The sequence below is a fragment of the Halyomorpha halys genome, unplaced genomic scaffold, assembly GCF_000696795.3.
Source record: "Halyomorpha halys isolate HHAL.00 unplaced genomic scaffold, Hhal_1.1 Scaffold867.1, whole genome shotgun sequence".
Classification (NCBI taxonomy): domain Eukaryota; kingdom Metazoa; phylum Arthropoda; class Insecta; order Hemiptera; family Pentatomidae; genus Halyomorpha; species Halyomorpha halys.
In genome coordinates, this window is record NW_027114571.1 from 130,551 (window position 1) to 156,264 (window position 25,714).

Below are 25,714 nucleotides of genomic sequence, written 5' to 3' on the forward strand. Positions count from 1 at the left end.
TATATATATATATAAAAGAGAGCTGTTGAATCTTTGTCCTCGATTGACTTGGTTGTCACTGGACCGATTTACGTGGGGCTTTTAGCTATATGTTCCATTTCGCCGTGGTAAGGCTTAAGATGAAGAAATCTTGAGATTTTTGAGAAGAAAAAAATTTATGACCAGAATTAAGCGTAAGGCTCGGAGTAAAGTAGTTCGGTAAATATTTTCTTAGAAAAAAGAAAACCATATTCGTTTTCAGGGTTTCCCAAAGTACTATACACCATTTTTGGAAGAAATTTTTCACTTCGATTCCATCCGTGCATTTTTTTTTCCCTCCGTCGACTATTTTTCACATAATCGTTAATAACTCCACTCCGTTTTATCCAATTATCATGTTAATAGAACTGTTGGAAAGCTGAATGTCTTCTCTTATAGCCGAAAACGACAAAAAATAAACTTGATGTTTTTTGAGGGGAAAATGTGGGTTTCAAATGAGGGGAAAAAATTCTCACGTTCTATTTTATATCTCCGGTTCTAATTTGTTTAATTAGTTTGTGCCTTTTGGAGCCATAAAAAACTGCCAGGTTTGGTGTAGATCGGTCGAGCAGTATTGAAGTTATTTCCATTTTTTAGATTTTTAAAAAGAAATCTGAGGACGATGTAGGGCGAAAATTTCGGATTAAAAAAATTATTTTCCGATTTTTCCGAAAATTCGTATATAAGGGTTTTTCCAGGTACTGAAAACGAATATGAACGTTGTTTCACCCTAAAAAATCTTTTACCGAACTTTGTATAGGAACTCCGTCTGAATTTTTTTCAATATTTTGAAAATTACGAAGCACAGGAAGAGTTTATGTACTTATTATTATCTTTACTTAAACCACTGCAAAGTATGGTGTAGATTCGCTGAGTAATATTGAAGCTACTAATATTTTTTAAAAAAAAATTATGATTGCAACTTTATAGCATGTATTGCTTAATTTATGTTACCATAACATAATAATAAAGTATTTCAAAATGCTTAATTTTAACTAAAAAATATAATAAGCTTTAACAAACTACCGATTTTATTCATTAAATATAAGCCTCAAATTTACTGCGTATACTGATGATACAAACATATATTTATTTCAACCTTTCTTTCATGAGTTGCTAAGAACGAATGTCATCGAATATATTAGATCAGTTTATGTCACCAAATCATAATAATAAAGTATATGTGTATGTTTAATTTAACTAAATACATAAATTTATAACAAACTATCAATTGGGTTCATTAAATCTATATACACCCTCAAATATAGCAATAGCGAACCATTGCCGGGTCAGCTAGTCAAATATAAAACTCCATTACAACATTTTAAATAATAAAACGATAATAATTTTTTATTCCTTATATTTTAAAACAAAAATAATACTTATTATCATTAACAGCAGTATTGAGTATTTTAATCAATTTTATTGTTTTAAGCCAATTTGGAAATTTTATCATTTTTAAAGGATATGTTAAATTTTTATTCAAACATTTATTATTCTTTTTATAGACTTTCTTTTTAATAAAAAATGAACTTGTAACTTTTATATTAATTTATTTAGTATAATAGTAGACCTGGTGGGCCTTACATGATTAATATAAGTTTTTTTTTTGAGCAATTGATTATGGGGGGTATAGTCTCATACAAAAGATACCCCTAAAACTATATATAATGTTATAAATTGAAAAAAATCAAGATAAAATAAATATATAAAAATAATAAATGTTAATAAGAGAGAACAGTAAGGTTTTAACAAAAATATCGACATTCGAAGACCTAAAATAACAAACAATTTTCATGGGGGGAAAAAATTAATTTTACAAAAGGACGAAGTTTAGTACCTTGTATTTTTGCTGAAAACACTGGTCTTTTGAGGAGACAGAATTTCACATCAATAAATTGGTTTACCAAACTAGGCGAATTACAGCTTATCCTGCAACAGACCTCAACTTAATTACTATGCACTTAAAACCTACTGGACAAGGAAGTTTTTATAAAAGTAGATAATCTGTAGTCCAGCAAGTAGCTGATAAATAAAAATCTCGTATAACTTTATAATTTTACGTAATATTTCACATACAGGGTGTCCTCTAACTGAAAATTATTACACTTTTTACAGTAATTGAAAGTTTATCAATATTTAAGGAGGTTAACGTAGACCTTAGAAGAAACAAAAAGGTTCGAATAGACAATGGCCTGATTTTATACAGAAAAGTATAAAATTTTTATTTAGTTTTTCAGCAAGAAAGCTTTTTTTTTATTTAAATAGAAAGCAGTAACTAAAAACTTATTCAAGTAATGTAATTATAAATTTCAGCATTGCTAACTGGACATTTTTTTTAAATATAGAATTTATCTTTGTTAAAACAAGATAAACATTAAAACAGCATTTTCAAACGGCTACATAACGCAATGTGTATTTTTCATAGAACCATGAATTATTGGCATTTTTTTTATCTGAATCTTTCGAAATATTGTCATGTTTAACAACCTTAAAGCCCGTATTAATCCAGTTGAGTTATATCACAGAAGCTGAGATTTGCGTTGAGTTTTATATAAAAAAAAAAATTTTATGTGAAATTTCGTCTCCTCAAACTATCACTTTTTATAAAAATATTAGAATAAAACACTAGTTTATTATTATAAAATTAATGACATAAACAATATAAAAATCCTTTTTTTTTTTTAATTTTAGAAATAATTGTAGTTTCATTACCTTGTACTTTAACAATAATATTAACTATAATTGCTATTTCATTACCAGCAATATTTTTTTCTGTCTCCTTGAAAGAATACTTAAATTTACAAATTGATTGTACTACAAAATACGTGAATTGCCCAAATAATCACAAAATATAAATTTTCTCTTTTTCTGTAGTGATGTGTATTTCTATACGACCTTTTTTGTTGTTTTTAAGATTTACTTAAATCGCTTTAAACACCGCTTTTTAAACACATACGGAACACCCTATATAGGTATGTGAAAATAAAATATATTGTGATAACAACCATAAAAACACACATTTTTGTTCTCCTTTAATTAATTATAAAATTCTTACATATTTTACATTTGTCCATTTTTTATAATAGCAATGAGAGATGGTTAGTTATCGATTCATTGAATCGAAGTTAAATGTTGGAAGTTTAGTTCATACATAGATAAGTAAAAAATTAAAATAGTTCTAGTTTGTGTTTACTTTTCTCTCTCTCTTTTTTTATAGTATTTTAGCCTCAGTCAATACTAATATTATTCTGATTATGAAAGAGTATAGGTATGTTAAAGTACGTGCGCTGTGTTAGTGGTAAATTCAATTCAGGACACTAAATGATATGTTGTTTTTTTGGCCTTTATTTGGACATTCTGGACCTTACAATTAAACAAATTTAAGCTCACTACAACAAAATTACTAAAGACACTTCCGTACATGAGTATAGTGTCTTACACTATATACTGCTTAATTGAGTGCAATAAAACCTTATATAGCTGGCAAGAAATTAATTTTTATTTATCCACTATTTTAATTGAAAAGGAAAAGGTAGACAAAAATCCCTCCGGTTAAATGAATTTCGGACATGATCCGGATAAAGGGGGATCTACTGAATGTACGTTATCTAATGTATATTTAATATATATATATACATATATAAATATATAATTAAATGAATAGATTAAACTATCAAAAATTTATTATTATACGAACAATAATTTTTTCGACAAACAACAATAAAATTTATTGCACTAAAATAACAATCGAGTATTTCACTGGTTTCTTTATACCTAAAAAAATTACGTTGAAGTTAACAAAACGTCCATGGCTTTAACAACATAAGTTATGGCCAAATCATTTCTGGTTGAATAAATTATCGATTCAATAGATTGGAAACCATTTTCGGTTTTCGATTAGTTTTTATTTTACCCTAATGGTTCTCTTGAGTGTTCATTTATCAAAATTCCTATACATTTTAACAAGTCACGATTGTTTTAAAATTCCGAGTCCGCATGCACGCGCAATCAATTTCGTTTCCATGATGATTCCAAAGACCAGACCCATACTGTTAGTAACGAATCAAATATCCAATGTGATTTAAAAATAGCAACAATAGACGGTAGGTGTTTCTTGCGATAATTAAATACGTTAGGAAAAATAAATCAGTTTTAAGTAGTACCTTTACCTATATAAGAAAATTTAATGTATCCATGTTGGAAATAGTTCATATATGGGTCAGGAATAAGGATAAGAAAAAAATCTATGATACACATCTGGTTATGATAGGAATGCAGATTTTGTGGTTTTACGTGTTTTTTTCCCTGAATTTCTCATATTCTTTATACTTCAGGATGTAGTTTTTAACGTTTTTTTTTTAATCATACAGCCCGAAATCATATTGCTCAGTTTGAATTTTTCGGAATAACCAAAAGTGACATTGACAAACAAAACGAAATGTATTATATATTCATATACATATTTATATATATAAAATATATTATATATATTTATATATAAAAAACACGATAGGTATCTAATATGCATGTTTTAGCAAATTCTTTAAAACTTCTACATGTTCTTAGGTTAACCATCTGAGCACCTAGTGATAAAACCACTATAACGTAAAACTGAGATAAATGTAGTAATAAAATTTTAATCTGAAACATTTTCACGTAATTTTGAAACCAAAATTATGTCATCACAATGAGACCATAAAGAACTAATTGAAAATCATTAATACTAAATTAATGTCTAATTATTAATTTTTAGATCTTATTTTATACGGATAATGATAATTTTTCATGATAAAACGCATTTTTAGTTTCCAGTGGAGGCTTCCACTGGAGTCTTACGTAGCCCGGAATATTGTAATTAAAAGCAATAAATCAAACGACAATGTTAATTTTTAGAAGTCTATCTTGCATTCTTCAATGAAACGACATTCATGCCGTTTTTAAATTTAAGGCGCTCTTTAAGTATTGCCCGAAATCTTAAAGTCTCCTCTTCCCGTTTTAAGTTAATATTTCAAAACTGATATAGGACTATTGCTTCCCGGGGGTCTTAGCGGGGCGGGTCCAGCAGGGAAGGCATTTTCCGATCTAAAATAGCTATCCCTTAAAGAAAAGGTTTTTTAATTTTGCACATACATTTCAGAATGCTCGATGTATAATAAAATTTCTCTCTTTTTTTTTTTATTTTGAGGTTTTCTTTGTACATGACTATATAATTTTTTTTTCTGATATACACTTTGAAATGCACTACAGGATATTCTAACACGATACAATTGAATGGAAATATTTTTTGTTAGCTTTCAATTAAGAACTTAATTCAGTACAAACTTTTTGCCCCTAGAAATTTATGAAAATAAAGTTAAGATATATTTGATTGTAAGCAACGTTGCATCGGATCATTAAAGGAGTAGATAAACTTAACTATAGAAATATAAAAAGGAATACAAAATAATAGAAAAGAAACGAATAATTTCATTTTAAAATGTTGCTGCTAGGAAATAAAGAGAGTTAATAAAGCTATGTAATCAGTACAGAAAAACAAATTTACTCTCCCTCGAAATTTGAGGTTTTGCGTTTCAAGACGATACTCGAATTTGAAAAATCCTCGGTATGCGTCTTTCCTCCAATATTTCATAACCTATTATTTTTTATATTTGACGATAAAGTCATGTGTCATCGTCGGATAATCCTTGGAAGTCGAAATTACTATACACGACATCTTTTCAAAATGACAGCCAATTAAAGGTTCATCTGCTTATGTCTTGGCCAATTTTATATATACAACATTTTATTTTATTTTCTAGGCAGGTATAATAATTCTGAAACATTTTATGGTTTGTTATTTACTTACAAATAATTAATATAATAAAAGTTTCGATATAATAAATGATTAATTTAAAGAATGATCCGTTTTTTAATAATTTATAGCATTTTCTATACGAAATGGAGAGCATAATGTTGAGTGAAAATATTTATTTTCATTCCTCACAGATAATTATTAGTTTCGAAACTGCACTCGTGCAAGGTACTTTTACTTTTAGCGCTCAGGCGTGGGCTCTTATAGAGGAATGAACAGTAACAAAAAGAAGCTTCCTGTCTTCGAAAGGAAAGTTAAGAGTAGAATATCGCGTCAAAGTACCGATAGGCTTTGACACGAGAAGGTGTAGGAGGGAAAACGCATCTCAAAGAAAGTTGTGACTGAACGCTTCGTAGAAAGCCCCACGAGAAGTTTTCCACTCAGCAAGTGGATCAAAACGCATTGATATATCCAATCGCAAAATGGAGACCTATCTGAGAAAGTCTAGATCTAAAATATTAAAACAAAATTATACCAGAACATTAATTGAAAAATTGTTTCTTCTCCGTATTCATTATCAGTGAGGTACCAAAAATAAGAACTAATCCTGTGAGTTTCAATAATCTTCAAGCCATTATGTTAATCTAACATCATTAAAAAACATTCAATGCAAGCAAATGAGAAATAATTTTAATTATGAGCCTCATAGTTACGGCTTCTATATTTTTTTATTGAAAATAAAAGTACATTGTAACAGAAACTATTAGAAAATTAACTATTTTGATTCAACAAAACTTTTTTAGAAAGTTTAAAAAACAAGTACCTACAAATTTCATTCATTTAATTTTTAAATAATCTAACAAATGAAAAAAATAATATTTAATTGGTATCAGCATATTATTAAGTAAATGTCTTTACAACATAAAATGTTGAATTAGTTTTATTCATGTTTACTAAATAAATAAAATATAAATAAATATGTTTTAATTTTAGATATTTTTCTTTCTCGTAATTTCCAGGCAAGCTCGAACTCCATAAAATAACTTTAACGAACGGACAGAAATTATTGAAGAATTAAAATTAAAAAAAAACACTGTTTCACAAAATATCTGCCTGACATTGGTAAACTCTAAAACATTACATACTGAACTGCAGTTACATTATTGTATTTAGTTGACCAAAAAAAACCTTCAATCTTTTGATTCGGTTACTCCACTTCATTTGCTCACACTTGTTCAATGAATGCTTAGATCAGAGACTGCCTGGTGAGCTCTAGATGAGATTAAAGAGATTAGTACATTGTTTCATAAGATTCATTTCATTTGGTCCCGGGGTGCTTTCATGCACCCTATTTGTATTTTGGTTCAAGTTTTCTTCTGTTCCAATTCATAATAACAAAAAACATATAATTTATCTTTTCACTCTGTGTCCAGTCCTTGAATAACTAAATGACCTTGTATATCCATTCTTATACCATCGCTCCTTTTAGAAGATCCTTTACTTCCATTCTTCCTCGGCACACTTTAATCACCAGTTAATATTTTTCAGCCTCAATGAACAATCCTTCGGGGATATGTAAAATGTATATTTTATATTAAAAAAAAAACTACTAGCTTTCCATATTTTACGTAATTTTTAATACAAAAAGAATGTGCATAGTACATCCATATCATAAGGAATATAATCGAAGCCAAACGCGAATGCAAGTTTGGTATGAAATATAAGTAGGACCCAATTACATCATAGACAGATTATTTACATTTCGACGAGGTATCAACTATGATATTCCCTTTTTTTTTAAAAAAAAATAAGCTTTCTTAATCTCACATAAAAGCTGAGGCTATCGCTGATGAATTAAATCTGATAACTTATAAAGAATTTGTGTTGTACATTTCAGAGACAAGAGCTCCAATAACAATATTATTTCTTTAAATAAAGAATCAGGGGCTTATAAAACAACTCAAATTCAAAATCAAAGGTGATATTATGCGGAGATTTGCCAGTTTTAAAGAAACATATATTGAAATGTCCTCCATCTATGGTCATTTGAAGTAAGATTAGCAGAGATGGTAGCTCACCCAAAAAAATAAGTATGAGAAAAAATCCTACTTACAAACTTATTCCCTGATAATGCTTTTTTTTCCGACTAATTTTAGGTATTTGTTTATGGCTCGTTTGGACTAGGATTAGTTAAATTATTGCACAATACATTTTGGTTTTAATAAATAAAACTAAAAACAGGTATATATAAAACAAAACAAAAAATTATAAATTTTTATAGAAATATATTTGTTTTTTCATTTTTTCTGGATTATACAAGATAATTCATAGATTTTATACCCGCCATATTTTTACAGCTACGATAAAAGTCGTATACATATAAAATTTATATGAAATATGGCAAGTTTACAACCAATCGTTAAAATTTCAAGATAACTTGTTGTGGCCAAGAACGCAAACTACAAGTCTCATCTTAATGAGTAGTCCACGCAACCATTGAGAATAAATTTTCATTAAAAATAACTATAATTGGATCTGGTTACTAAATATTAGTGGCTAAAAATTATTGATACTAAGAAAAATACGCTTTATTTAGGATAGCAATTTCTTAAAAAACCTAAATTACATAAAATTAATATTTTTTTTATAACATAAAATCGGTAATTTAATGATGTTCATTATACATGTTTTGTCCTATCCATTAAATTATTGAGAATATTTAATATATAATGATTTTGAAAAATAAAATGTAGGGAAAATAAATCCATCTATGGTTGCTATTTATAACATTAAAGTCTCTACCATAGCGTTTTGGAGACTTTAATGCCATTGAAGCAAGAGTAATTACATACGTGTTTGACTTATGGAATAAATGTACTTTTAGGTGAAGAAAGAACAAATTTATTCACAAAATTTATAATTAGCTTATTTCAAGTTATTGAATAAATAATTACAAATATACTGTTCTTTTTTTGTTGTTTTTTTAATAGTGGACATCTAAATATTTGTATCCATTTATTTTTTTTACTAATATTTATAATTTGTTACATCTCATATGTTTTAATTTATTTCTACCAGGCCCTGTATCAGATTTTTCCTTACGTGAAACGTCATCATCTTGTCGCTTCATTAGTAAACCAGTCCGTTATCCCGTTCTCCTCTATCCAAAAATGTTCATTTACATGTTCTAACTTTGTCAGTTTACTAATAAAATATGAATAAACTAAATAATAATAGATAAATAAAAGAATTTTAAAACACCTTTACCATAAGCCATATGACACAGAAACAGCAAAAAGATGGATGGCTGTAACATGTACCGACAACACGTCCTCAAACGCTGTCAAGTCTCTGACAATAGAATCAAAGTCACGCTATGGACTACGATTCTAAACAATTCTCTCTACTTTCGGTGGAAAACAGCAAAGTCACTCTTTCAATACACGTCATATGAACAGTACTGGCACAATATATGTCTCCATTCAATTTCTAATTTTCTGACTACCGACTTACAGAAAAAAAGTACCATTTTGTTTTTTAACTTTACGTTTTTATTAAATAAATAAAATTGTATCGTTGTATATATGATAGTGATAGTGTGGATTAATTGAAATTTAAAAATTAATGAAGATTAAAAAAAAATAGGTAACTAAATATAAGCTGAGGTAAGCTTATTAATAATAAATATGACTCCCTATTAATTGACTTTTCCATAGGGTGTATTTGACTTATAATTAATGACCTGGGCAGAATAGCCTGCAAAACAATTTTATATTATTTGAAGATTGTCCTTAATTTATAATTTATATTATTGATGAATTTATATTGGAAGATTGTCCTTGAGGATGGTGGAATTGGCCGAAACGTTGGACTATTGATGTAATATAAAGTTTTGAGACTATAGAAGGATACAATTTTAATTATTTAATAAATAAATACCAGTCTTAAGAAATTGAAAAAATTATACTTGAATTTTGCGTTTTTATTTAGTTCTAAATATTATTGCCATTTATTTTTATTTTTCACTATTTCTATTTCTACTCCAAATATTTATTCTACGACTGTTAGAAAATATTTAATCAAACTATTCTATTCTAGAATTGTTCGTATTTGTTGGGTTTTTTTCCATTTATTTATTATGAAATTTAATATGACCAAAAGGCACAATTTCCAACCTAGCGTTTGTACCTAGCAACTTTAAACCAATTTTGATTACTGCACATCTTTCCAATGCAGTGATAGAGAATTTTATGCGGAAAATAAGATTATGATTTCATATGCTTTTTCCTAACACTATCCTTACCACGTATGCTGATGACACATGTGTGCTCACAGTTAGTAATAACCCTTTGATTGCATCCCAAACTCTCCAGTCCCATATCACAATCCTCGAAGAATGGTGTCGAAATTGGAGGATAAAGACTTAATCCCAACAAATCACATTTACTCTTCGTCGTAAACCTGCCGACTGCCCTACAGTATACTTTAATAATGTGGCTCTTACCCCTGTAGAACAGATTCGTTATCTTGGACTTCATCTTGACAAACGACTAACCTGGAATCCTCACACAAGACTGAAAAGACAGGAAACTGCACGCAGATTCCGACTACTACAGCACTTACTAGACAAACGGTCTAAACTTCCAACTCATTACAAAAGACTGATCTACATGACAATAATAAGGCCCATCTGGATATACGGAGTTGAGCTTTGGGGCTCCACTAAACCTTCGAATTCCTCTCGTATCCAATCTTTACAATCCAAAATCCTTCGTAAAATCCTCAATGCTTCTTATTTTGTTACTAATAAAACCATCCATAAAGACCTAAATGTTCCTTATGTAACCGATCTAGCCCGAACCCGATATTATTCCTTCCATAATAAACTCCCTAACCACCCAAACCCACTCGTTTCTAACCTTGCTTCCTCTTCCATTCCTGGCAATCCTCCGAGGCGCCTGAAAAGAAGATGGCCTCGTGACCTTATATTGTAAACTGTTTTTAGAGTTCTACTACTGGGTAGTTTCTCTACATCCTGTATCATATCATATGCCATTATGATCAAATTTACTGGTTGTATTTTTTTATACAGTTGTAAATATCAACAAATAAATAAAATAAAAAAAATATGCTTTTAACGGGTGAAGATTACCAAATCGGTCGCCGCACTGCTTGGAAGGATATTATTTGATTAATAACTTTGGTAATATTTTTTGTTCTTCTATACTGGCACAACAGAAGTTCATAGCTGTCCTTGGCCAGATCAACGAGAATATCCCACTGGTTCTATCTTCTTCCATATTAATACTAATTTCTAGCTTTTAGAAGTTATTGCTTCCAATCATCCTACCTGTTTGTTTTGGGTCTAAACCAACAAGATAGATCTAAGACATTTTTAGTTGAATCAATTTATAAGTACTTGAGTTGTACAAGCATCTTTCGATTAAACGAAACTGTGATTGCAGAGGTAGCAACACTGCACTCTTGAGTCAGAAGTGACATCGGTTCGGATGGTTGGTAAATTATAGGGATACCCGTTCATCTATTCTAAGATGGAGCATGTAGTGATTCAACCTGACAAATTAACATAAATTGATTAAATTTTTAATTATGTTTTCATTTAATTTTTAATAAAAACTGGGTGAAAATCATACGTATTTTTCTACCAATTGCACAAAAATATTTTACTCTGAACGTGTCCGTTTCGAATACAAATAAATTTTCCTTGGGTTTTGCCAGGGTGGGAACTGTGGATTTTGACCCAGATGCTTTCTGGTTCCACTTAACCCCAAAGGAAGTATTACTTCATCTTATCCAGGGATCAACAATACCGTTAAAGCGCAGTATAACCCTTCCTCCCCCATTTGACCTCTTTGGCCCTTCATGTTCGGCAGAAATAATTTATTTTTTCATTTAGTTTTGACCCCCCCCCCCACGTTGTTGGATATTTGGGTTTTAAGTACTTTATCATAATTTCAATTTTTAAAACTGGCATACTTCTTTATTTATTTAAAGCTACCCATTTATCAGCACGTACCAGAGTGAACCATGTTCCAAAAGATATTAAAGTAAGATAAAGTAAAATTTATTTATATATATCATGGTCTATTTGTTTTCTTCAATGTTGTTTCATTTGTTCCTCAATGAAATTATGTTCTAAATTGATTTTGAATTATCGTAATAACTGAAATCATTCACATTTATATTTTTAGTTATTCATATTATTTTTATTTTTTTTTACAGTCGAGCGTTCTTTTTACATAATGGTTCTGAAAAAAAATGTGATTCTTCTAGAAAACGAGCAAGAAATATGAGAGAAGAGGATTTGGAGATCGCCATTAAGGTAATGAAATATTTTATATTTAGAAATAATACGAAATATAATTTATAAAATAAATTATATATTGTAAAAATACATTCCTTTATTTATATAAAGGAATACATTCATGTAAATATTTATAAAATGTGAATAAAATCTATATTCATCAGTATTAACTTATCATTGGACAAAGAATGAATAACCATGAATCATTTAAATGAAAATAAAGAATTTTTTTTTAATGAAGTTCTCAACTGAATTTTCCATAATACAACAGATACATATGCTGAATAAAATGCATAACATTCAGAAGTCTTATAAACAATAAATTGGTCGCAGCTCAAATACTTTCACAGTTGTCAAGTATGAGCTCATTTTCTTAACTTCAGGGTTCATTCTCAATACAAATTTTATTTTTTCTTTATTAATGGTGAAATGAAATGGCATTATCAATATTATTTTATGCATCTACATCACCCTAGATCCTTGTATCATGATTCATGAATCAAAATCATGGAAGTTATTTCTTGCTTCAAAAAGTATGAACTTTTTTTTTGACATGTGAGGAGGAACTTGATATAGAAGTCCCCAGTTGATTGTAAATATTGTGTATATTTAAGAATGCATGTTTATAAACTTTTGACAAAAAGTATGTATAAGTGGATTTTTATTTATATTATTAATTAACTTTAAAATTTAATTATACAATTTAAAAATAAAAAGATTTAAAATTTCAAAATATTAAACAAACAATTTCTTTTCAGGTTGTTATTGTAGGGAATGGAGCTGTTGGAAAATCTAGTATGATTCAAAGGTACTGTAAAGGTACTTTTACCAAAGAATATAAAAAGACAATAGGAGTGGACTTCCTGGAAAGACAAATAGAGTAAGTACCTTCTTTTAACTAGCTTATAAAACCATAAATAAAAAAAAAATATATTACAGATATGTACATATAAAACTAACAAACATTATTATTTCTTATTTAGAACATATGCATTAATGCCTAAGACATTAATGTAATAATTCCTAATACATACACATGAATGTAAATGTAACCACTTTAAATACTTGTTTGACACACCACATTTACTTGTTGCTGTATGTCTTTTTTTACTATCATTTTAAAATTTTAATTGAATTTTTATATCAAAAGATGTGAAGGAGAAGACGTCAGATTGATGCTTTGGGATACTGCAGGACAAGAAGAGTTTGATGCCATCACCAAAGCATATTATAGAGGTGCTCAAGCATGTGTTCTTGCTTTCTCTACTACTGATAGAGATTCATTTGAAGCAATTCAGTCTTGGAAGAAAAAGGTAATAAATTATATTATCATATTACTAATGCCTTAATTTCATATAAATATGAACGACCATAAAAATCTTTAAAACCCTATTAAGTCCTCAAATGAGATTTCTTACTTTCTTTTTTTTTTCTATGAAAATGGTTTTAATGGTAATATTTTGACCCTAAAAGTACTCAGGGCATTCTATTTTTAAAACTTTTTTTAATTCTAAAGATAAAGTACAGACAATTTTTATTTCAATAGTAATTTTAGAAAATTTAAAAATCATATAAAGTCTCTTAACAGTTACACTTCAGTAAATATTAATTTTCTATAAAAATAACGCCAATAATAAATTATTGAACTTGAAGGTATATCCATGAAATGAATAGAATATTTCTTACTTTAATGTATTATTTGAAAACTTTAATTTATTAGGAATACCTGTAATAAATAATTATAGTAATTACAACTCTTTTTTTCAGGTTGAAGATGAATGTGGTGAAATACCAACTGTTTTGGTTCAAAATAAAATAGACTTGATGGACCAAAATGTGATTGAACCGTAAGTTAGCTTCTAATTGATACTAATAAAAAATGTAATATACTTTTTAATTAAAAACAAGAGGTTCTTATTATAGTAATGTTATCTCAGTTACTCAATTCTACTAAAAACATGAAGTTTGGGTTTATGAATAATTGAAGTGCACTATATTTTCCTAGCTTGGTTTAATATAATATATTTTTACATTTTCTTTTATTCACAACTTCATTACCTTATTTATTTTTTCATGTGTGCATACCGGAGATTTTAACATTTGATAAGTCTATAATTTATATAAAATAGTACACTAAATTGAATAATTATGTCTGATCACTGGAAAAGAGAAATATGAGATATGTAAGAATGAAATAGAGAGGATAAACTTGATACTGTTAAGGTTAAAAGAAAAGAAAGAATGAAAAAAATTACCAGAGAACAATAAAAATCTAATATAATGTAACTTAGTTATAAAAAAAGAACATTATATTGTGTTATAAGTAATGCATCTTCATTAATTAGTATTCCAAGTAGGTAAGGTAATATTTTCTTTTATGTTGCTAGAAAATAAATCTAGCTTTCTTTCATTGTTGTAAAATTCTATTAATCTGTGTCAGTAGAACAACATAGGAAGTAACTAATTTTGTAACATCATCCAGCTACTGATGCTACTCCAATAAGTTTTTAATCACATATTTGTAACGTACTGAGGGGTTCAATATAAAACTTATTTTTCTTAGTAATATTTTTAGAAAAAATTTCAGTTGTCAATATATAACATATATCTGTGCAGTCCACAAAATATGATTATAATATCATTAAAACAATACTGTACGTTAAATAAAGTTTCAAAAATTTTACAGGTTTTTTTAAAAATAAAAACTTCATTTTCTTTTTACAACTTTTTATTTCATATTTCTATATCATGAGTGTCTATTTAAACATTATAGTGAAGAGGTGGACCTACTAGCAAGAACCCTAGGCTGCAGATTGCTGCTTACTTCAGTAAAAGAAGATGTGAATGTTAATGCAGTTTTTAGGCATTTAGCATCAAGGTGCTTAGCAGAACTACGTAGAGAAGAAGAAGAGTACACAATGTCTTCAAATGGACACCATCCATTGACAATAAGTAATTTTATTTTGTTTTTGTCATTAAAAATGCAAATAGAAATTATTTATTAAAGAATATGAAGAAGAAAATATAATAACATTACACATATTTGCTTCATATAAATATATGTCAATACACAATATTTTCACACATATTTCTCATTATATTAAATACTTACTTTTTATTTTATTTTACAGGCCTACATAGATAGACTTTCTATCAAAACACTACTAACGAAGTTTATATTATAAATTATATATTTATGCTTATAATTTATTTTTTTCATAAAAAAAGTTTTGTATGAATTTCATTATCATTCAATAAGTATGAAGTTTTTTTTTTTTTTGTAAAATCCTTAATCATTCACGATTTTTTATTAGCCACCCATTGCACCATAGATTTTCCACTTTTAGAAAAACTTCCTTCTTTAACAAATTTTAAGTCTATCTTAGTTTAGTTAAGGTCTGTGATACAATAAACTGAGCCTCCAATTTTGTCAAAAATTGATATGATTTTAAATTTTGTTTCTTCAAAGTACCAGTGTTTAGTCGAAATAATTACGAATCAATAAAATACTCTTCTTATTTATAGAAAATATAAAATAAAATATTTAATGTGGATAAAACAAATTCAATTCTCCTTGGAAAACTAAATAAAATGATTACAAGTTTTTTAAGAAAAAATAAGTTGATGAAAATCATAAAATAATAAAAAAAAAATTCATATTATGCAAACTTACATGGACATTTATTATTCACATGTATATAGAAGATTAATAATCAAGGTGATGGATATATAATTTATGTTTAAATGAAGTCAAGAATGAAGCTTTATCAATGGATATAAGTAAGGATTTTCAAAATGAGGCTGCTCGGACAATAAAAGATTTTTCAGAGGAAGCAGTTCTATGGAAAAGGATGTACTAATCAGTTGGTTGAGATCTTTATATCTTAATCTTGCTGGTGAAGGAATAAAATATACTAGAGTTTTTTTTACCAGTGCCCAACTGACACCTCCCAACCCAACCATATACACACACACGTACTCACAAGGTCTAGGCCTACAGCTTGCAGATCGCAAGACCGAGGTTCTTCTAGTCACTAGCATGAAGCAAATGGAGGCCATCACTGTTTCAGTGGGTAGGCACAAAATTCGTTCTCGATCTTGGTTAAAATGTCATGATTGATGCACGTCTCCGCTTTAATGTTCACACGGAGTATATCAGTTCCAAATCTGTGAAAGTGTCATCCTTATTGTGACGCCTGATACCAAACGTTGGAGGTCCTAGGGAAAGCCGCAGAAGGCTTCTTGCAACTGATGTCTCCTCAATTATGTTATATGCAGCTCCAATTTGGAAAAAGCGATGGTCACCAAATCATATAAAATACAGATGGTTTCCATTTATTGCAGAGTTTCCTTAATGACACTAAGTGTTTTTCTAACTGTTTCCTGTTGAACTTCTAGTTGAAAAAAGAGGTATGCATCATAGATGACTTTCTCATGTTTCCAGAGAATAAGAATGGAAGATAACCAGCAATCAGTGGCAATGGATATGAGTAAGAATTTCCAAAATGAGGTAGCTCGGATGATAAAGGATTTTTCAGAGGAAGCAGTTCTATGGAAAAGGATGTAAAAATCAGTTGGTTGTGATCTTTATATCTTAATCTTGTTGGTGATGGAATAAAATATACTAAGTTTTTTTTTTACCATTCAGTGCCCAACTTAAATAATCATAAACGTTTTTTTAAATAAAAACATTTAAATATTTATTTTACTCTTTTAAGAAGAATTTAGTTTGTTATAATCACATTAAATAATTTATTTTACATATTTTTCCTTAATGACACTAAGTGCTTTTCAAACTGTTTCCTGTTGAACTTCTTGTTGAAGAAAGAGGTAGGCATCATGGACGACTTTCTCACTTTTCCAGAGAAGTAGAATGGAAGATAACCATGAATCAATGGCAACTGCATTGGGAAGCTGCAGTTTCCAATAGGTGGACTCGCAGTTTAATACCCGATGTAGGTTTGTGGTATTGTCGCCGACATGGTAAAACAGTTTTCGTTACCCAACTCTTGACCGGATATGTATGCTTTAGAGCATACCAATACCGATTTAAATTGGATAACAATGCAAAATTCCCTGCATGTCACACTATCGAGGAAACAGCGGAGCATGTGTTTTTCACTTGCACTCGCTTTGCGGAAGAAAGAAGCAAACTGGAGAGTGTGTGGAGGAACCATCACACCAGAAAACGTATTGAACCATATGCTGGGCTCAGCTAGCATTGGGACGTATTGAAGAGATTCACCACAATCTTCCTTAAGAAGTTGAGAGTGAAAGAGAGGGCTAGAAGGTGTAACTAACATGGAAACATAAAAATGCGAAGAAAATAACGAGGTGGCACTCAGCCATTTCCCTCGATGAAGTAATGCCTAACGGCAGTAAGTACGGGCCTATCCGTGTATTTTGAAGATTTCCACCGTTCTTCATAAAAAAAAACAAAAAAAAAAAACACACATGTATGCACCCATACACATACACTCACAAACACTCATATTTCATCAATAAAAGTCTTTCTGTATTTCCCATCTATGAGATACTATTACAAAATTTGTTTGATATCTAATTTTCAGTCAGTATTATATTTCAACCTTTATTTCCTATAATGTATACATCAAACTATATCCAGGAAACTGTTCAGTTCTCTAATCCATTCGTTTAGTTTTTCTTTTTTTGTGATCCACAACCTTTAATGTTCCACTGACCTCACTGTCATTCATAACTTTTTTCTTAAGTTATGTTAGTACTATTGGGACATTTATCTCTGATTATTGTTTTAGATCTAAGAAAAAAACTGACTTCTTAATATATAATATATATAAAATGTAAACAAAAATAATTTAAGTAAAATTAACACATTTGTTTATGTTTGCATAACTTTTCAGGTGCCTTTGGGCCAATGATGAACAGTAATAAGTCAAACTACAGTAATGGAACGATTGTTTTGAAATCAGGAAAAATTAAAAACAAAAAGAAGAAAAATTTATTTATGAACAATTGTCGATTGTTGTGAATAGTTATCCTTTTTACAGACTGTATGATTTTAATAAACATAAATTGTGATCTACTAATTGAAAATTCTGAGGTTTTTATATTATAAGCAAATAAAGTTATAAAAGATAATATGACAATAATAGAAGTAGTGATGTAGTACAAACTACTTGATGAATTAAGACTGTTAATATTATATCCATTTATGTTTTGTATATTAACTTTTTCTTATAGTTGCATTATTAAAAAAAAATCTTAAACATATTTACATTGTTATATTTCAAATAAAACAAGAGTAATCAATCCTTTCCCAAAAATATCATGTGATGAGTATGTGTTCTATATGGGAATGTATAAATAAAAATATCAATAAATTGTTGTATAATTTACTTGTATACAGTATAATAAATTAAAATGTGTTTTATAAAAGTTTCAGAGAGATAATACTTAAAATGAAAATCTAACCAAAATATACCTTTATCATTATTCTGTCTTCTTATTTCAATGTAAAAACATTATTGTTAAAATAAATTAATGACACAAAAATTATACATAATGTTAATATCATACTATCAAAAAAACATTCTATTTTTGCTTTTTAAACAATAACAGTATTTTCTTAATCTCATATTAAATTTATTTATAGGAGGTAGAACATTGATGTTAATCATGCCTAGGTATTTAATTAAAACAAATATTAAGTATAAAAATATTATCACTATACTCAGAGGTATATTGATGAAATCATTTCTTATCTTCAGTCTTTGATGTTATTTTTGAGGAGTTGAATTCCTCATTGACAATATGATGAGGATGAGGTGAATATTTTTAGAGTTCTTAAAAGTGGATTGGGCCTTTTTAGTCAAAAGCAAAAAAGTATTACAAATTAAAAATCTCATGATTCTTACTGCCACCAAGCTATTTTCAAACTTTCATCTCTAATAAATAAAATAAAAAAATGTATCAACTCTGAAACTTGGTATAACATGTTCAGATTTGCAAGTTAACTGAAACCAGCAATTTATATTTTAGTTGTGCTTTAATATTCCTACATGATAAACACATTATAGCCCTCCTGACTGAAATTCATTTCCCTCAAAGGACACACTTTTACATACGTGGCATCACTTATAGATCAGACCATCCAGACAACACTTCCCATGCTGTTTCTTGTATCTTTATCCCATTCCCTTATTCCTTCCAATCCAACTGATGCAATTCAATCAACCATGGTTATCATTTCAACTCGCCTTTTCCATGTTAACTTTTCAGCTGTATACTGTCCTCCTGGTAATAACCTCTCTTATAACCTCCTTGATTCCTTATTCCGAACCCTCAGACCGCACTTTATTGCTGGAAGAGACTATAATGCTAAGCATCAGCGATGGGGATGCTGCACATCCAACTCTAATATCCAAGCTAATATCCTATCCCGTATTTTCACCTCCAATACCTATTCCATTCTCTCTCCCAAAAATCCGACTTATTCGTCTACATCCCTCAAAAAGTGTCCTGATATCCTTGACATATTTATCACCTCCCAGATTTCTCCCTCTCAAGCCATTGTTGAGTCCCTGGACGACCTATCATCAGATCACAATCCAGTTCTGCGATTTTTACATTCAAGCTTTATACCAAAGCCCTCCACCCCTTCATTGAAAACAGGAAGAGTTGACTGGGACAAATTTAAATGTGACCTGGAAACTAAACTGGACTTAAACATTAGACTGAAGACAAAACAAGACATTGATGAAGCTATTGAAAAACTCACATCATCAATAAGAACAAGTATAACTGACAACACATCCACCAATTGAATCAAAAACAATAAACAAAATAACCTGCCACAGCATATTCACATCTTATTAAGGGAAAAAAGCAGAGCAAGATCGAAGCGGCATAGGACCAGATATCCAACTGACAAAACATATTACACCAAATTGACTAACAAACTAGTTGTATCAATCGATTCCACTCTATACTGCTCACAATTAATAAAATTGGATGAATCAATTTGAGGAAAACGCCCAGAACTGGCAAATTGAAAGGGTGTCGTCTTCCACCATGACAACGGTAGGCCCCACACTTTGTTGGTCACCCGCAATAAATTGTTAGCCCTTGGATGGGATCTTTTGCCCCACCCTCCCTATTCACCGGACCTTGCTCCAAATGACCACCACTTAATCCTTTAGTGGAAAACGGTTTAAAAATGAACAGGGTGTCAGGGAGCACCTTAATAATTTTTTTGCAAATAAACCACAGACATTCTATGAACATGGAATTGTTCAGCTGTTGGATAGATTGGGGTAAGGTAATCGAAAATAATGGGCATTACATTGTAAATTAAAATAAATATTATATTATGTACAAGATATACTTAGTTTTCTTTCACCCATAAAAACCAAAAGAACTTATTTACCAACCCATGAACCCCATAATGTACCAACCCCATAATGTACAAACCCCATTTTTCTTATATATATATATAAGAAATATTAATTTAAAAAATCATAAATTATAAACTAAAAGAAAAAATCTTGGTACAAACTAAGCTAATATTATGAACCATATTAAACTATAGTGAATATAATTAATTAATCATAGTAAACAATAACAATGAATTTAAATATATTAACTATTAATTAGTGAAAAATGATTAAATAAAATATATATATATCATATTATGTAGATAATTAAAATAGGAAAATAAAATTAGTAACAATAGTACATTCGATAAATGGACAAAATCCAATAAGAGAACTTCAATAAACAGGTCAGAGATTTTCACACAGGAGGAGCCAATAATATGTGATCCTGAAGTTAAATGGTTTTATAAATGAAAACAATAGGAGCATGACCAATAAGAACAGTTGATTATTTTTATAAAATGATTTATATAGAATAATTATTTTTTAATAAAATTGACTTGAGCTTTTAGTTAATTCATGAGCCATTTTTCCAAATGTATCAATTTTTTGAATTCAGGTAATGTTCCTGTTGACCAGTACTTAATAATGTTATCTGAATTATAATTAATTACAGTAGATGCTAATGGCTTTTTGAAGAATATAATTTTATCTATTTGTTTATATGAATTTCTTATAACTTTCACTAAATTCAATACACTAAAAATATTTGTTCAATTTTGAGAAAAACTAACTTGTTTTTTGTCATCTCATAGTTGATTTAATGTACATAATTAAATACACTGAATGAAAAAAATAAACAGATATATTATATTTATGAATTAAACAACAATACTTAATGATTAGCAAATAGCATACTAAGCTTTAGGATGAAATAACAACCAAACCTATAACCTTATTAAAATTATATTAAACCATATGGGAAGAAATGAATGGTTCCATTCTATGAATAACAATATTATTTCAGGCAAATGTAGATTATTTATTTTATTCATTCCTTTAATAATTATAATTTGTAATGAATGTTCAAGCATTACAATCAAATAAGTTAGTAAAGTGAGGAACTTGATTTGCTTCATTTCTTAGTTCATATTATTCATCCAATTGACATACTAGTGCCACACCACGAGTGACCCAATGGCTTGGGTCTAAATGTGTATCGAGTAAAATAGGCAAAATATAGTTAGTAGATAAGCCAGCAGATGTTATTTTGCCTTTCCTTTCTGTTGTTCTATAGAGAGGGCAGGTGTACTTATTTTCCACTTTTAATTTATTTTTGAAACATGGTTTCACCCATAAGAGTGGTAATTCCTCATACATGACCATCGGCAATTCTTCTTCAAGACATTGTCTAAACAAATAATCAGGACTTTACATAATACCAATTTCTAGCATCTAATTTTATTATTTTATTTATTAATTTTTTCCGCAAATTATCACTTTGTTATATAAACTTAATTTATTAAATAATAAGAAGTTCTCGAAAAGAGAATATTTACTTTTAGCAAAACTGTAGATGTTAATCATTTATTTTTAAAGTTTCTACTTAGATTTTAGGACAAATAATAAAAGATGAAATTTAGAAAAAGAGTAAAAAGTAAAAAGATAATTTAAAAATCAGAAACATATTTCAAGCTTGAATTATCAGAAAATACTTCTTCCTCTATTTCAAACATTTCCTCAAGGAAACTAGTAACATTAAACTGAAATTTTGATTTATTTTTTCCTTTAATTTTAGTACTTATTTTATAATTTTTTAATATAAATGTGTTTTTCATAAATTGATGGCTTTTAATACTTACTTCATTTCATCCCAGCGTGCACCAATCAAATAAATTCCATATACAAAGGCTCCTACATCTGGATAATTTTCAGCTCTTTTAATTGTTAGAACTTCATAATCAAAACCTAGCTCTAGTACTGATATTTTGTTCTTTCTAGCAAAGTCTTGTTTTATTGCACTCATAAATGAATGAGGAAAATAGAATCCTGATATCCAAAAGTCTTTTAGATGACCGAGACTAAACCATTTCTAAAAAAAAAAAAAATATTAATTTCACCAGATATCAGCTTCATTAAATTGTTTTCCCCCTATTATTGATTAGTAAATTACGTATAGTAAAAAACAATGCACTGAACAGTTCAAAAATTTGATAAATAAAATTATACAGCACCTGAAGTAGTCTAACCCGTTCTATAAGATCATTAATATATGATCCTAATGGTTTCAAGCTGGAGTATGAATATTTCCGCCAAACTTTTGGAACAAGAGATGAAGCTAAAGATGCTAAAATATCTTCCAAATCTGGAGTTAATACTGTAAGTCCTTTAATTGCATTCAATAGATCTTTCAGTGATGAGTTAATCACATCTTGCAAGTAATTGAATGCTAATATTTCTTGAAATAGAACTGATACCATACATTCATTATTACAAGTTGAGAATTGATTTAATATTATGTCGGTATCGAATGAACCAGGCATCTAAATATTATAAGAATAAATATAATAAAAGTGAAATAAACTTTTTAACAATTTCTATAAATATATTTCATAATATTAACTGGTATTCCATAAAATGAAGTAATTATTTTAGAAACTTAAAAATAAGAAAAGAAAATTGTGATTGGATTTAAATTTATTATCATCACTAAGATCAATTAATACTGAAAAAAAAATGGTATCTTAATTTATTATTTGATTGAAGCATTTTGCCTATAAAGTAATAAAAGAATTTGAAATTTATTGTTGGTGAACAATAAATATTCTACTGGTACCTCAAAAAACAAAAACAATTGAGTGATAATACATTAGTAACTCACTTTTAGGAGAATATCCTCAGCAATATTATGTACATAATCATCAGATGTTTTGAGTTTATTTGGTAAGTTTTCTCCAAAAATGCCAAGAAAAGCATCTAGAAGTTTATTTGATATGTTTAGATTACGCATTACACCTGCATTTTTATTTAAACCATAGACCTCAGGATTGGGGGTTGCTGGTAAACTCTACACAAAAGAAGTAACAAACTATAAATTTATCATTGCATGACAGACTTTAATAGCAGTTGTTCTGAAAAGTAATATAATATTTGAATTATTAATTTAAATATAAGCTATTTTTAAAAATATAATTAACAAGAAACCAAATTAAAACAATATGAAAGACACATTAAAAAGCATCAAGCACTATAGGAAATTCGAGAATATAAATCTTATTTGTGTTTAATGATCTTATCTAACTTGAGTAACAAGGTTGTAAGCTACATTACTTCTACACTCAGCCGAACCATCCTGATTAAAAATCATAAAGCAGTAATAAATAAGATTATACCATCTACAGATACTTCAAAGATTTTGTATTTTTTAAATTAGGTGTTTAACCAATAGAAACATTAAGGAGCCTGATTTAAACGATATTTGAAATGAAATGATAAAACAGTAATGTTATGTTAAAGGATTTCACACTTTTATTTATCATAAAGATAAATCATAACTATAAACATTTTACTAGAACAAATTTATTTTATACAAATATTGTTATATTTTTAACCTATACATACAACCTATACCTATAAAGATAATGGAATAAATGTACAATTGTAGAAAAGGTATCAAATACATTATGTTTAGAAGGTAAGAAGACCTAGTGTCCTGAAAGTATTGGTTAACCAACGCTAACTTTAATAAAATAAATAGGATAATTAAACCTTTGAGATGAGCTCTTTTTTTCTTGAAAGCATAAAAGTAGTAAGAATATTATATTAAACAAAGTCACCTCATTTAAAAATAAAAATGAAAAATCACCTTTATACACTGTATGAAATCTTTGTAATCGTATCGAACTGGTAGGGAATAACATTTCTCATTTTCATGAAGAGAATAATCTTGGCAGAAAATTATGTCTTTGTTTATAAAACGTTTGAGAATCGATTTTAGAATTTTCATATCCCAATCATCTTGTAGTTTACCTCCATAATTACATTCTCCAATTAAGTACTTTATCACTTTAAATGGTGTCTCTTCATAGTCAGAGAGAAATTTCTAAATAGAGCATAAACAAGGGCATAATGAAATTTAAAAAAAAAGTAGATATATAGTTTAATAAAACTCAATACAGAATAATATTTTATTTAACAATAGTTCGAAAGTAATAAACAATAAACTAATCATAAACTATTATCTTAAAAAGAGTGACAGTCATAATCGCCACCCTTAATAATTAAATATTTCAATTCATTGCAGATTCACTAATCATCAGAGATAACGTGTAAGAAATTTATTTTTCAAATCTTTATATGGCATGTAATAATATTGCTGTACTAACAGTTTTCTGTAAAAAATGAATAGATTGTTATTTGGCAAAGTGGTTGATATAAAATAATTTTAAAAATTTAACATTTCTCTTATCATTTATGATTATTTCAAAACTCCACGGTTTTCTCTCATGGTGATAATACGACTGTTGTTCTGAATATCGGGAAATATTTAAATAACCAAAATATACTCCTACTTCCTGAGTAATTCAGATTTGACAATTAATGGTAATAACAAATGACAAATCAGATTTGATAATTGATAATAATTAGAAATGACTAACTTACCTGAAGTTGTAAAATTGTAGTTACATAATCACATTCATCAAAATTGTAAGGAAATGTCCAACCTATAGGTCCAAATGTTCCTCTTTCCCTTACAACAGAGTGAAAAAAAGTAATTCCATAAAGCAACCTTGTGAATATTTTTTCTTTTTCAGGGCAAGATTCATAGAATATATGATCACAGACAGGTTGTGAATAATATCTTTCAAGTAGGTTATTTTTTAAACCAATAGGTCCTTCAATAATTATTTTCACACCAATTTCAAGAATTGAGACTGGAATCTAGACAAAATTTAATAAATTAAAATTAAGAAAACAACTGAGTGTGAATTGATTATATTTTATTCCATAAACATTACTTTTGAAAATAAAACATTAAAATATACTTTACACTGATTCTATTTTTGTCTTCTTTTTTTTGGGAAGAAAACATCGTATAATATTAAATTTGTCCAACAAAACTACCACTGTACCAATAAAAATGACAAATCCATATTAAACTATATAGTCAAAAATTAGTTGCATCTACAAGGCCCATTTAAACTATCCAACATTATAAATATA

At 28.4% G+C, this 25,714-nt stretch overlaps 2 protein-coding genes across 2 annotated transcripts in view; one reads left to right on the top strand and one right to left on the bottom strand.

The window, feature by feature from the left end:
- Window positions 1-18,611, top strand: part of Rab23 (RAS oncogene family member Rab23) — a 100,872-nt gene extending 82,261 nt beyond the window's left edge. The window contains exons 2-7 of the mRNA XM_014430234.3: window positions 12,056-12,155; window positions 12,896-13,017; window positions 13,288-13,450; window positions 13,905-13,984; window positions 14,911-15,089; window positions 18,020-18,611. Of these exons, the coding sequence (XP_014285720.1) occupies window positions 12,123-12,155; window positions 12,896-13,017; window positions 13,288-13,450; window positions 13,905-13,984; window positions 14,911-15,089; window positions 18,020-18,147 (705 nt within the window). The 5' untranslated portion in view covers window positions 12,056-12,122 and the 3' untranslated portion in view covers window positions 18,148-18,611. The remainder of the gene's footprint in view (window positions 1-12,055; window positions 12,156-12,895; window positions 13,018-13,287; window positions 13,451-13,904; window positions 13,985-14,910; window positions 15,090-18,019) is intronic.
- Window positions 18,612-20,846: 2,235 nt separating this feature from the next.
- The window catches only part of LOC106686748 (dynein axonemal heavy chain 7), a 62,101-nt gene continuing 57,233 nt past the window's right edge, over window positions 20,847-25,714 (bottom strand). Inside the window, exons 42-47 of the mRNA XM_067051731.1 lie at window positions 25,154-25,432; window positions 24,357-24,593; window positions 23,373-23,558; window positions 22,726-23,034; window positions 22,354-22,583; window positions 20,847-21,902 (exon numbers count right to left, since the gene is read on the bottom strand). Of these exons, the coding sequence (XP_066907832.1) occupies window positions 21,644-21,902; window positions 22,354-22,583; window positions 22,726-23,034; window positions 23,373-23,558; window positions 24,357-24,593; window positions 25,154-25,432 (1,500 nt within the window). The 3' untranslated portion in view covers window positions 20,847-21,643. The remainder of the gene's footprint in view (window positions 21,903-22,353; window positions 22,584-22,725; window positions 23,035-23,372; window positions 23,559-24,356; window positions 24,594-25,153; window positions 25,433-25,714) is intronic.